The sequence below is a fragment of the Zootermopsis nevadensis genome, unplaced genomic scaffold, assembly GCF_977971745.1.
Source record: "Zootermopsis nevadensis isolate Lab colony 2312 unplaced genomic scaffold, Znev_1.0 Znev_ptg000008l, whole genome shotgun sequence".
NCBI classification, from domain to species: Eukaryota; Metazoa; Arthropoda; class Insecta; order Blattodea; family Termopsidae; genus Zootermopsis; species Zootermopsis nevadensis.
In genome coordinates, this window is record NW_028259140.1 from 13,193,222 (window position 1) to 13,207,104 (window position 13,883).

General features: G+C 39.7%; 3 protein-coding genes across 5 annotated transcripts in view; 1 reads left to right on the forward strand and 2 right to left on the reverse strand.

The window, feature by feature from the left end:
* Positions 1 to 728, reverse strand: part of LOC110837025 (calcitonin gene-related peptide type 1 receptor) — a 155,734-nt gene extending 155,006 nt beyond the window's left edge. For both annotated transcript variants that reach the window (XM_087345147.1, XM_087345150.1), the window contains exon 1: positions 598 to 728. The gene's annotated coding sequence lies outside the window, so the exon portion shown is untranslated. The remainder of the gene's footprint in view (positions 1 to 597) is intronic.
* The window catches only part of LOC110840611 (uncharacterized), a 356,302-nt gene that overhangs the window by 144,371 nt on the left and 198,048 nt on the right, over positions 1 to 13,883 (forward strand). The window lies entirely within an intron of this gene.
* Positions 7,520 to 11,610, reverse strand: LOC110837026 (uncharacterized). Its single transcript, XM_022078773.2, has 2 exons — positions 11,463 to 11,610; positions 7,520 to 9,471 (listed from the first exon to the last, which is right to left on the reverse strand). Exons 1-2 carry the CDS (start codon positions 11,544 to 11,546, stop codon positions 9,085 to 9,087), a joined length of 471 nt encoding a protein of 156 aa, XP_021934465.1. The 5' UTR covers positions 11,547 to 11,610; the 3' UTR covers positions 7,520 to 9,084.

The window sequence follows — 13,883 nt, forward strand, 5'->3', positions numbered from 1 at the left end:
TCCTACCGAAGGGTGCAGCTTCGTATCCAGCGTCATATTTCAGAAGTTCCGGATTCAGATCATTAAACGGAATTTCGACATTTTTCTCTGTCTCTCCAATTACACACATAACTGGTCTGTTTATAATAAGCCACGATCACTTCCATTTTCACGTCACTCATAATCGTTTGTTTTTATCCAGGCACAATCAGCTGACAACGCTCTGTTATGTAAACAAATAAATAAATAAATAAACAACTTAAGCTGTGATAAGGAAATCTGCTGGCTGATGTTTACTAACACAAATTATATCCTCTAATTCATTTTTATTTTTACCTAGAACGCATGCTAAGTCGCTTTCTGACAGAGCTGGTTTAATAAAAGTTAGATTAGTAATATATCGTAGCGATGAAAATTTGTTTCTCTCTGGATGATGCAACCTATCGCTATATATATATATATATATATATATATATATATATATATATATATATATATGGGCCTAATTTGGCAACACTAACAAATTTAACTCACAAGACAACTAACGAATCATGCACTAAAATGTACAGAGCAGTGTTTGCTAGCACAGACAAAACATACACTTCTTACGGGACGTACCTCGTGCAGTCTCAAACGCGCCACCCAGCAACGAGTGCTTGCTTAGTGGGCCGACTCACCGCTCGCTGCGCTGTGGAAGACTGACAACAGGCGCTCGTGGCGCGTAGCGTCGCGTCTCGGGACGTCCTTCGCGCGCGCACCCTCCACAGACTGATGCAAGAATCACGGAGACCATTCGGCAGCTGTTTTGACTCATCCCCAGGGGCCCTGAACCAACCTGACTAAGCTGTTTGGTTCTGATCTTTCATCGGCAGTAAAATTTAACGAAAGAAATCAGATGCTTGTGCTGTTGATAATGTTTCTACTTGACACAAGTAACCCGGTTCGCTCACGCTGCGTGTGGAGCATAAACATAGCTTTTTGTCATAAGATAAATAAGTGGCCTAAGCGCCAAGATAGTGCCGATGTCCCCCCATTCGTATTCATGGTACAATAGAGGTAGGACTCGGTTTACGCCGGAGTTAGGTTCTTGAGATTTCCGGCGTAAAATGAAGCAAAAATATAATTCAATTCAATTAATTTATTTACGTGTTTGCCAACAGCAAGAAGCCAATAACAGGAAAACACTGATAATACATACAATAATAATGAAATAATAATGAAAAATAGTACACAAACAGATTAACTAAACTTATACATGTACAGTATTAAATATAACTACCAAGTACAGGCAAACCCAAAATAGAAACAATATTAACACAAAGCAAAATAAATGAAGAAATATAAATAAAAACAAACAATCCACCTAGGGAACACTAATATAATTGTAAAATGTTAAAGAAATATAAAAAACAGATAACGAAGCTAGATCATCTATAAAGACAACATATGTAAATACATTAGGTTCCGTTCCAAGATTTTCAGTAATTAACACAAAATTCTTAAAAATATTTTATTTTATGAAATTTACGTATTGAAAATTGTATGATGTTTAAGAAAAAGAAAGAAAATTTACTGCTTTAAAAACGCTAGATTAGATGTCTGTTTGGTTTTCTTCGTTTCTCAAAATAAGTTATAGTATGGCTGCAGAACTGTATTAATTCCTCAATTAATGTAATTTGTTTTTTCTCGCCGCATTTTGTATTCTGTCTTTGTTTAATTATTTAAATTTTAGGCCGTAGTTTTTTAATTTTGTATTATAGTTTTATTACAATGTCGGGACCGTCTGTGTCTAGGAGGTCGGGCATAGTCATGATTCATCACCCCCTCCAATCGTGATCTACGAGAGGAAGATATAATAGGTACATCGTGTCAAATCGATTTACAGAACTTCGTGGCCTTTCGTCAGACAACCGCGAAATGTCTGTCTGTGTCAACTGCAGCAATTACGTTGTCGTGACTTAATGTATTGGCATTCGACATAATTCTCATAAATCAGAAATGACTATAAAATTACCTGCAAGTCCGATGAAACCACAACTGTTGTATTTTCCATAAGCCAGTTATAACCCTCTGAGCCATTTATAATCGATCGCCGGACATAAATTGAAAATATAAACTGACAATGTGGTTTTGGAAGGTGTCTCAGAGTATGAAGATTTCTGTCTTCTGGGTTGTTGCGTTGTGTAGTCTGGTCGAGGTTAACCAACGTTTCAGAGGTCATTCTACCTCCATCATCAGGGCGATGAGTATGAAGATTTCTGTCTTCTGGGTTGTTGCGCTGTGTAGTCTGGTCGATGTTAACCAACGTTTCAGAGGTCATACTGCCTCCATCATCAGGGCGATGAGTATGAAGATTTCTGTCTTCTGGGTTGTTGCGCTGTGTAGTCTGGTCGATGTTAACCAACGTTTCAGAGGTCATACTGCCTCCATCATCAGGGCGATGAGTATGAAGATTTCTGTCTTCTGGGTTGTTGCGCTGTGTAGTCTGGTCGATGTTTACCAACGTTTCGGAGGTCATACTGCCTCCATCATCAGGGCGATGAAGATTTCTGTATTCTGGGTTGTTGCGCTGTGTAGTCTGGTCGATGTTTACCAACGTTTCGGAGGTCATACTGCCTCCATCATCAGGGCGATAAGTATGAAGATTTCTGTCTTCTGGGTTGTTGCGCTGTGTAGTCTGGTCGATGTTAACCAACGTTTCTGAGGTCATACTGCCTCCATCATCAGGGCGATGAGTATGAAGATTTCTGTCTTCTGGGTTGTTGCGCTGTGTAGTCTGGTCGATGTTTACCAACGTTTCGGAGGTCATACTGCCTCCATCATCAGAGTATGAAGATTTCTGTCTGCAGGGTTGTTGCGCCGTGTAGTCTGGTCGATGTTTACCAACGTTTCAGAGGGCATACTGCCTCCGTCATCAGGGCGATGGAGGCAGTATGACCTCTGAAACGTTGGTAAACATCGACCAGACTACACAGCGCAACAACCCAGAATACAGAAATCTTTATACTCCCCGCTGTGAAAACCTCAAATATTACATGTCTCAGAGTATTTTGCGTTACGGATAGTGCCTTTTACGGCAGAAGTGGGTATGACGAGACAAGTAAATGAAGACCAGGACACGGATATTATGAAGAGAATGGTAGCATACATATAATTTATTAATATTTATAAATGGTACAATAAGTCAAAGGGTTTTGGAGGGAGAGGATCTGTATTAATCCAGACGCCTTCAAACGTAATGTATGGCGTCTGTTCAGACAGAAAGAAGGGTTGATTGTGCACGTGGCATGCTGGGAAATGTTGCGTGTAGGTAGAAAAGTGATCAGTGTCAGAGACGAGGTGTAAGGGAGGGAATGGGGAGGGAATAACGACGCTGAACAGATGGAAACATGGCAAAACTAAGGAAAAAGTATGATTTCCTGGATGAAATGCGCTGTACGACATAAATTAATGACGGAGGGAGAAAGGAAGAAATGGTAATAAAAGATTGAGGATAGGATCATACAATTGCTTGACAAGAAACTGGCGCAGAATTGGTGTGCATGTATTAGAAATTTCATCTAAGTCAAGAAACATTATTCAAAGGTAGAACCAATGACGGGAAGATGGTATTTAAACAGATTTTTATGTAAATTAGAACTGGGGAGGGGACTATTTTTTAGTGAAAGAGATTTTGGGAAGAATTTTGGTGGTTTAAGTGAGAAGAAAAATTGAAGAGAGATGATCAATTTCTTTGTTTTGTATTTTACCCATCGTGTTTTGAATGTTTTCTTAGAAAGTCTTAAAAAATCACTACGATTCCAAGGATTGGTCTACAGATAACAGGGGGAAGTCAACTTCTCTGATATATCCGGTAGATCGAGCTATTCCCGGCGGGGAATAAGTTTTTTATTCAAAGAAAGCATTCTACAGATGATGGATGCACAAAACAAAGAAACCTGAGATCTAATACCATCGTCACAGACATCCATAGAAGATTTTTGTACCTTTATAAAAATGATAAAGTTAAAGAGTATGTGGGATTCACCGATACCCAGTGGAGTTCTGACTGAATTACGTGAGGACCTGGATATTGCAAGAGTTGTAACCTAATGAACAGGTCACATATTTTGCATTCGCAAGATACTAGAGGGAAAGTAGAAGCACAATGGTACAGTCCATGAACTATTTATAGACTTTAAGAAAGCCTCAGTTAAAAGAGAAACTCTATAGAACATTTTGCTTGAATCTGGTTTACCTAAGAAGTCAGTCAGGTAATTAAAACGTGTTTAATTGAAACGTCTAGCAAAATTCATGTATGTATTTTGTCTTAGAAAATGCCATCAGGAGAGTCCAAGAAAATCAGGGGGGTTCAGAACTGAATGGGACACATTAGGTTTTGGTCTGTGATGATGATATTAGTCTGTTGGGAGATAATGTCACTATAAAAGCGAACATAGAAGCACTCTTAGCTAGTAGGGATGTTGGTCTAGAAATAAATTAAGAAAATACAAAGTACATTATCATGTCTCGGCATCAGAATTCAGGACAGAACCAGAATATAAGAATAGCAAACGAATCGCTCGGAAATGTTACAAAATTAGTAATTGGGGACGACATTAACAAGCCAGAATGACGTTCATGACGAATCTAGAGCAGAAGTAAAATATAATTTTAAACTTAATCTTAAAATTGTACTCACCCTCATGTGATTACTTATTGGACCAGGATAGAACGTTGTATCGCACGTAGTTGATATTCATTGGGTTGCGATCTATCGGGAGAGGGTGAAATACCATTAGCATACAGCACAGGGTCGTGTCATGTCAGTCAGCGCCATTTTGTGGTTACAGTTTCTGAAATAATCACCCATGCTGGATTTTGATACTACATTTTACAAATTTTTCTCAACTTCCATTGAAGGTAGGACCTATTCATTATTCATATTCACTTTGTTGAATGATGTATGTTACAAGGTGTCTTCTTGAAAATCTTAAGCACAATATTTTTATTTATTTTTATGATGTCATTTTTGGTAGGGCAATCCTAATTTGAAAGACTATACTCGGGACAGGATGGGGTACCCAGAGAAGAGGATCAAATGACAAATGCCTGTAATGTGGCGATGTCTATTCGCAGTCTATTGAACTGTGCTTGAAATGGGCCCATAACTCATGTGCAGGTGTTGGTAGTCACGATGATGAAGAGGTGCACATGTGTGCCGTCTGCATTAGGCCTAAGTACATTTCAAAAGTTTCGATATTTTTCATTGTAAACTAAATAATTTTTTTATCCTACGTCATAATTATTAGATAATTATTAATAGATCTGTGTCTTTTTACAACTTTTCAAACATATATCAACCATACTCCGTCTTGCCCCGGGCACGCGACAGAATGGGGCAAGTTACTTTTTTGTAAAGAAATTAATATTTTTAAAAAACTGTAACGCTTAGAACTAAACTAATAACTCATTATAAATTTCAAATATAAAATAAATCAACACAAGGTTCCTCCATGTGTTTATCTTTATTAGTGTCCCTTCCACATGCCTCCAAAAATTATGTTCCACGTTCTGCCCTGGGCTCCCCTACATCACTAAAACTAGCTTCCTCCCAGATCGATGCAAAATGTTGCATATACCTTCGTACAATGTTGTCCACATCTGTCCTCACATCATCACATTAATTGAAAAGGAAGAAAACATACATTTATATTTCTTGGGTAAGAAACAAAGTGGAAAGATATTCTTTGAAATTTTAAACATCGCACTACAGATCCCAGGGCAAGTCAGAAAATGCATTCCCATGTATTTTTATTTATCACACTGAACAATATTTCAAATAGCTGGAAATCTGAACCTGCTACCTTTATTTTCTGTATACAGACAAGCTATGAGAAATTTAGTAAAGTTTGTTCTGAACTTCATGTGAAGTATGGACTTTGAACACAAATATTTACAAAAATGGTAATAAGCCACATTAATACGAGCTACCATAAGCGTGGCCCCACTATCATTTGTGGTGAATGGTACACAAGTTATAATCTAAAGAAATGCACCACGATAAATGACCTTCTCATCAGCAAACTGATTATAACAAAGCAAGACCCTTCAAAACTCAACTTGTAACTTCACGTACACCAAATTTTATTATTATTAATAATAATAATAATAGTAAGCAGTACCTACACTTCTATTTCATTGCATAATTTCTAACAGTCCCTTAGTACACTGTTAGAATCTGTTTTGAGCTTCCAAAACAGCTGAATATCATAGAGCACCAGATGCCTTTGATATAAATTTGTATGATATCAGAGTTACATAAAACATTGCTCTTTGCTGGTACAACCTTTTTAAGCATCTTCTAAACAAAGTGAAAAATTTGGGCTCCGGCATAGTATGACTTGCCTACCAGTCATTTATTTCAAGACAAAAATATATATTTACTAAACCAATGCGGTAAATTACGAATTTGACAAAAACAGTGTCTGTCTGTATGCCATGTCAGACAATTGGAAAGTAAAACATTTGGACCTCTGACATTAAATACTTTAACAAGAAATATTTACTATGCAGTAACAACAGAATAAAACAGGTCTCCATGGACTACACAGAATGCAATTTAAACCTTAACTCCTTTTGCGAGTGTCATTAAATATTACAGAACTGTGATATATGATTACGGGACGGTTTATCGCTGCTTTATAAAAGTACTGAAATAACATCTACTTACCTGGAAACATCAGACCCAGACATTTTTCTCTAAATGAATAACAATTCATACGATATATGAAACCTCAAATTTTAAAACAGATTTATTTCGAAATTCAATAATTTGATTGGTGAAAAGGACAGACTTTCATTGGCAGAATTTAAGACATCAACCACAGATTGTCATTATGATCGAATGGGTTAAGTCAGAGGTAATTTTATTCTGTAGGTATCTGTGTTTGAATCCTGGGTAGTGCACAGACCGTTCTGACTACGATTTTCGATGATTTTCCTCAGTATATCCAAGCGTATGCTGAAATTATATTTCTATAACATGGAGTGATTGCCATTGGTTGGCATTTCTCATTGATATTCAAAATGACCCAGATTCAAACATCGGCTCAGAGACAGGTTATACTAATTCGGGCCTTTCGAGGTTTTCCTCTACTCCCTACAGACGAATGCTAGGATAGTACCTTAAATTAGACCATTGTGGCTTCGTTCCTTACTCATTCAGTTCGTTGTTTATTTGTTCAGTCGCTCTTGGTGGGTGTAATGGGAGCGCCATTAAACAAATTGAGAAGAGAGAAGAAATGGGCCGATTCCTTCCTGATCCTTTGTGTTCATCATACCTCTCATGACTTTTGGTGCCAGATAGCGTCTGCGGCTGATGTAGTAAAAGTAACACAAAAGAAGAATTGATGGAGCAGGGACTTCGATTTCAGGTGCAGTCAGCATTGCGGGTGGTGGATTTCTTGTTCCTCGCATTGTTTATTCTATTAGTGTCCGCATTGCTCAGTTGTTGTTATCGATGTCGAGGGATTCAAGTCACGAACTTAGTTTCTTAAAATAATTTCACAACAAAATTTTATTTCTTTGTAATGAAAATGCATGATACAGGTCTATCTTTTGTATCGTCGGGTCGGAGTCGACCCCTAGTGACATTATGAACAGGATTCTTCCATCCTCTTCAGGTTGACAGGGACCTGTTCATATGCTTTATAGGCAGATGATCCACAAGTGGCTTGCCATTGCCTTCTTCTGGTGTGAATGGAGTAATGTTGGGATGCCACGGAGAAACCGGGGAAGCCCCCGGAGGAAAACTCCGTGTAGCCTAGACCACGGCCTTGCCCAACACAAGTTATAAATCTGAGCACCACCGGGAATTGAACCCGAGACCCCAGGATTACAAGGTTAGCGTTCTAACCGCTAGACCACCGTGGCGGTTCACAGGTCTATACTAATGGACAAAAACTAGGTGTCTGCTTCCGGTCCCTCGCGGATGCGAGGACGACGATGACAGCCTTCCGAAAAACTGTGCCTTATAGTATCGTAAAAGTAGACGGAAGTTTCGGAGGTGTTTACTGCTTCCATCATCAGGGCGATGAGTAAGCTGCGCGTGAAAAATTTAATAGAGATTGGACAAGTTAGAACCTGAGCCGTCGCAAGGGGTTTGGGAGGTGGGAGGAAGGGAGGAAGGAAGGAAGGAAGGAAGGAAGGAAGGAAGGAAGGAAGGAAGGAAGGAAACAGGGCGGAATAAAGACTGGAAATCGAGGGGAGGGTGAGACAGAGCCATGGAAGGGACCGTGGAAGTCCTACCCTCGTCACACTCATCATATAATTCTCCCTTTCATCTCTCCCCCCCTCTTGGACAGGCTGTAGTCCGCTCTTTCTTCTCAATTGCTCACTCGCCGTCTTCACCCAGTCCTCGCTCACTCCCCCTGACACCCTGATGAAGCCAAGATTGTACCTCGACTGTCCGGTTCTCAAATCTCTAGCCAAAATATCACGCGCATTTTTCCCTAATCGCCTTGATTACAGGGGCAGAGTCCATCTCTGAAACGTCGATCTGCTTCTGCGAGACTAGACAGCGCAGTGTCCCAGAAGGGTGTCTTGTACCCTGTTTCTTCCGGGAACTCGTGACGTTCAACAGAAGAACCCACGGCAAGTCCTGATGAGCACAGCGATGCTTTATGATCTCCTGATTCTGAAGGATTTTGAGGACCGCAGCGCCAGCTGAGGAAGAAGACGGTCTGAAGTGCTTCCAGCTTTTAAACAACCACAGACCGTTGGATATGCTGATTCTGGTGCAGTTTAACGCTTGTGCTGAACATCAGTCTGTCTTCCAGACGTAGTCGGTTACCCCCAGTCTCGTCGCAACGCTTGTCCTGGTATTCCTCCGTCATTGACTGCCCTGATGTCTCAGAGTTACGGTAGTCAGACGTCCCACATGCTTGTCCTATCTCCTCAGGAGCAGCGACATATTATATAAAACAACCCTGTAACAACTGTCGCTTCTATGTGAAAGTGATTTACTTGCATTCCTCAAGCGTGTCTTCTGCTGAGATAGACCTAAAGTTTTTTAAATTTTCAGACACCTTTCCTTTGCAGAGGGCTGAGGGTAGATCTGAGTCATCAGTCTTGACAGACTTCTCTGGTACATCTGCATCTTGGCCTTTGAAAGTCTCGTCTATCAACTCTATTTTTCTTCTTTAACGTTGGCTGACGTCGATCTTTATGCGTGTCTTCTGCTGAGGTATACCTAAAGCTTTTTAAACGTTCAGACACCTTTCCTTTGCAGAGGGTTGAGGGTAGCTCTGAGTCATCCAGTGGTAGATCTGGATCGTGGTCTTTGAAAAACTCGTCTATCAACTGTCTTTTCTGCTCGAAGGGGAGTTTATATGGATCGTCAATTGTGGATTCTGCTGAGGTAGTCATAGAATTTTTTGAATTTTTCGAGACCATTTTATTTGAACCGTCAACATGTGCTGTAGACTTCTCCTCTTGTTCTTTTGGGAGCCTCTGGAAAACAGACGATATGAATGAATTAGGCGGTGAAGGGAGATACAATTAAGTTGGTGTAACCGTATTCTTTATCATCAGATAAGATTTAGAAAACACTCATTTTTGATATTGCGGGTTCATGGAATATCGTTTAACACCAGGACAGTAATAACAGTCGTTCTCAATAAATTATTTACTTAATAAATTATCACAGAATAGCAAACAAAGATTAGAACACTTTGTCACACACATCTGTTCCAAGTCAGAATATGAAACCCGAAAGCCAAATTGGAACGATTGAAGATTTACACAGAACTTTCTTCTGTGGCCCCCACAATAGAAAATACGTCAAACGTCCACCGTCAGATGCCCATTAATAGACTCCATGGAGCGTCGCCTTCCTTGTTAAGCTGATAGTCGCTCATTTGGGCAACGCATTCTCAGACTTTTATCCTGACTGAGGTAATTCGTGTTGTTCTCTATTTCCACCAGGAAAATGCAAGCAAAACCTCAGACCAAGACCGCTCCCTTCCAGATTCATTATTCACTGTCATCCTCTCATCAGAGCCAATTAAAAGGCGTCGTTAAATGGACTACAGTGGCTAGTGGCCTCCGTCCTCAGCAAATAAAAACAAGATCCGTTTTAATATTATTCTCCCATCAACGCTTGTCTCCCGAGTGGCCTCTTTCCTGCAGGTATTCGAATTGAATGTCTGCACGCATTTCTTATGTCTGTCATTCGTTCTGAATGCCCTCCCCCAACTCATCCTTGTTTTGGTTTGATCACCTTAATTCTGTTTTGTGAAACACACGAATGCCTAGCCCTCCCTGTTGTTATGGAAACTGAATAATGATTACGAAGGGATAATAAGCCAAGAGCTCTTAACAGAGGGTACACGTGTCGCTGTAAGCACGGATGAACTTGTTGAAGAAGCTTCTGAGGCATGAAACTGGAGGGCGGTGCCATTAATTACCATTGAGTTCCTAACAAATTCCTGTGTCCTTGTATGGCGTAAATTTAAAAGTAGGTGGACTGCATATTCTGTCTTTGTTTGCATTCGGTTGGCTTCTGTTTGTAGCGAAAGTTCAAATGTTGTAGAAGAATACAGAGATGCTGAGAACTTGGTAGCTAGGAAACGCTTGTCTCTGACAATCTTCCAGCATTCGAGAGAAAACTTTAAGTCTTGATTTAAAACAAATAACTTTTGTCCCTGAAAAGCTTAATGTAAGATTTTGTTGAAGACTTTCAGTCATAACATTTGGCTTGCGGTCCACATTGGTCGGTCCTGGCACTTAAAATTGGCCTTAATAAAAGAAAAGTTTGCTCATCACATGCACTGGGCTAGATTATATTTTATTTTAATATTTGTTGGTTACTGAAGGCTGTTTCGGAACTAGGTTTCATTGTAAGTAATTTTAATCAGCATACAGTAGATTCTGCATTAACGGTGTTCTATCTGGATTAAATTTGAATTTAGGATTAATTGAGAAAGTCTGCTGTAACATTTAAAACGTTTAAAAACAATGACATATTACCTCGCGTATTAACAAAAATCAGTTGTTACTAAACCCTGAAGTTTACGAAAATAGACTGGTATTACTATTCCTTCAAATGATTTTTCAAAATATTGTTGATATGTACTGTATTAATTTTATAAACAAATTTTTACATCTTGTTAGTAAATCTTCACGAATTTGGGTTGTATATTTATGTTAAGTAACCTTACGTATTTGTTACATTTGCATAGTTTTCTTTCATTTCGGGTGATTACACGGGTGTCCGATTTTCCGAGAAAATATTTTCGAACAAATTCGTATAATCTGTATTCTGCCTTATTAAAAATCGTACTTGGATACCATGTTTGGTTTAAGTTCATTGTGCTATTTATTTTATATGTCCTAGCTCACTAATACCGAAGATGGAAGTTAAACAAATTAGAAAAGATGTCACTTCAGTATGGAAGTAAAAATTCTCTCACGAAGTTAATTGGCTCCACATTTTTACTTACCTTAATTTTGCGGAATATTTTTCTCCAACGCCTGCCTATTTTCGATTTCTTCTCAATTTTGGAGTCCAGAGACTTGGGTGCCATAATGAAATGCAAAATCAGAACAGAGCTCTCTACAGACACGTTCGTCTACCAAGTCTCCTTAAAGTACCTCGTTTATTATAACCGTGGAAACGTCGGAACAATGTTAACAAACATTGCATTGTTTTTTCGTCTCTACGTATATAAACATATCCTTCTGTCGTTAACATTGTTGTCGTATAGAGAACAGAATGACGTCACACGATTCATTATGATTTCCTGGCAATAATAATATTTCAGAGCGACGTGGGGTCCCATGTGGGGATTTTATGTGAAGTAGAAATGCCTGAGTTGGTTAGAATATTGTGACGAACTGAACCCCTTTCCAGCCCACCAAAGAAAACAAACGAGTACAATGTGACGTACTCAACGCTGATCCATCTAAACGGCACTAGTTTGTATATGTACCACTCGGCAACTACATTTTGCCCACAGCATTTGTATATGGGCGTGGCGTGATCCCCAGACAGTTCAACGTCCCTCTGCCTTCTTAACTTCCAAACGCCGAACATTCCTGTTAATCTGCCTTTACCAGAAGGACGAGCGGGCACTGCCTGGGAACATTCACAACTGGAAACCTGTCTTTCCTTTTTCCACCCTTAAATGCAATGTTTTTACAAAAGAATAAAGGTGAATCTGCCCGATGAGAACATATATATATACCGCCCGCTTTCGACTTCGCATACTGTTTCCATCTTCAGGGCTGAAACTTTATTGCCGGATAGACCATGGTTTATATAAGGTAGAGGAAGGGCAACAGTTCATTTTCCAGCCGCCATTATTAAGTTTTCTTTTCACGAAGTGCATAGCGAGAACGCGTTATGGGCTTGTCGTGTCTGTCTGTCTGTCCATCCATTCGATTCAACTCGAGAACCACTCGATGGAATTGGATGAAATTTGATATGGAGGTTTTGCTGCTCTACACGGCCGCAAATTTTACTTTTGAATATCCTACGAGGGGCGATAACAAAATTACGGATTAGACAATAAGTAAGGTAGACATTGAGTTGCTGCTGTCTGGTGGCGTCAGTGGGAACTGCCGAACGATGGGTTTAATGCCCCTAAATGCATTAGAGATCGTGTGTATTGCCGCATGGAACGAAGTTATTCAGATGCACAAAATTGGTACCGATGGAAAGAGAAACTCTCCAAGTTTTGTTTCCACACAGTCTTCTGCGGGATACAAAGCACCGTGCTGCCTCTGACGGTGGATTTATGCGGACTGCGTGTGAAACTTGCGCGGACCCGCTCCACTGTTTCCTCGCTTGACTTTCTCTTACAGATGCAGCCCCTGTTCTTAAATTCGGAATACCACTCACGAATTGCATGCCCACTGGGTGGATCTGCCGCAAACTTGGTTCGGATTTGCCGTTGCACACTAATAACAGATCGGTGAACGTGGGAATCCAGGACGCAAAAAGACTCCTTTGTTTTCGATGGCAGCCATTTTCTCTTATATCGCCCCTGGCGGCGAACAGTGTTACTACACGGCCGCGAAGTATACCAACATAAACTTGGAGAGTTTCTCTTTCCATCGGTACCAATTTTGTGCATCTGAATTTCATTAAACGTGAGTAATATGTGTTTCAAATCGGGAACATCATTTAGACTAACCCTGTATGTTACTCGTATCCTACCTAAGGCCGATCTACTTAAAATTTTTACACTTTGTGCATAACTGCCGGTATTAATTGAATGAATTATTTTACGACGATCTAAGAACGTGTGAGGCTACTTTGGTCTACGAGGAACGGTAAAAATATTTCGGATGCCTAGGTATTAATCTCGATCTATTTCTGGGAAGGGCAGTTACGATTATCCCCAAGAAGATCAAAGTCGGTGGGATTTGTTTCTGGAGTCCAACTGTGTCGAGAGCATAAAATGAGTTCAACTACGAAAAACTTTTTCTTTGCGAAAAAATAACTGCCCGAGAGAGCCCGGAACGTTTCAATAAAAACAATGTACTGTAGCTGGAATGCAAAGAGATATAAAATCCATGAAATAATTCTGTGACGAATTTGAGTGGCTCACGATGAGGTTAAGGTAATCGTAACAATTTGAGAGGAAGTTTTGGCAACAACGAGAGAAGGATATTTTTGGGTTTTGGCGTTGAGGAGGGCGGGAGGGGATCAGAATAAACACGTGACGTCGCAGAGAACGATGGTGGTGAGCTGTTGTGTCTTTATTGAAGGGAAAGCTTTTCGGACGCGTTTATGTTCTGTTAATGAAATGAAGATCAGTATCAGAATTTATATTGTTACTTTTAAATTCAAAATTGATTTGACTGTTCAGTTAATTTTCAGAGGTAACGAAAGCATTTGAATTAGTTTAACTGACAAT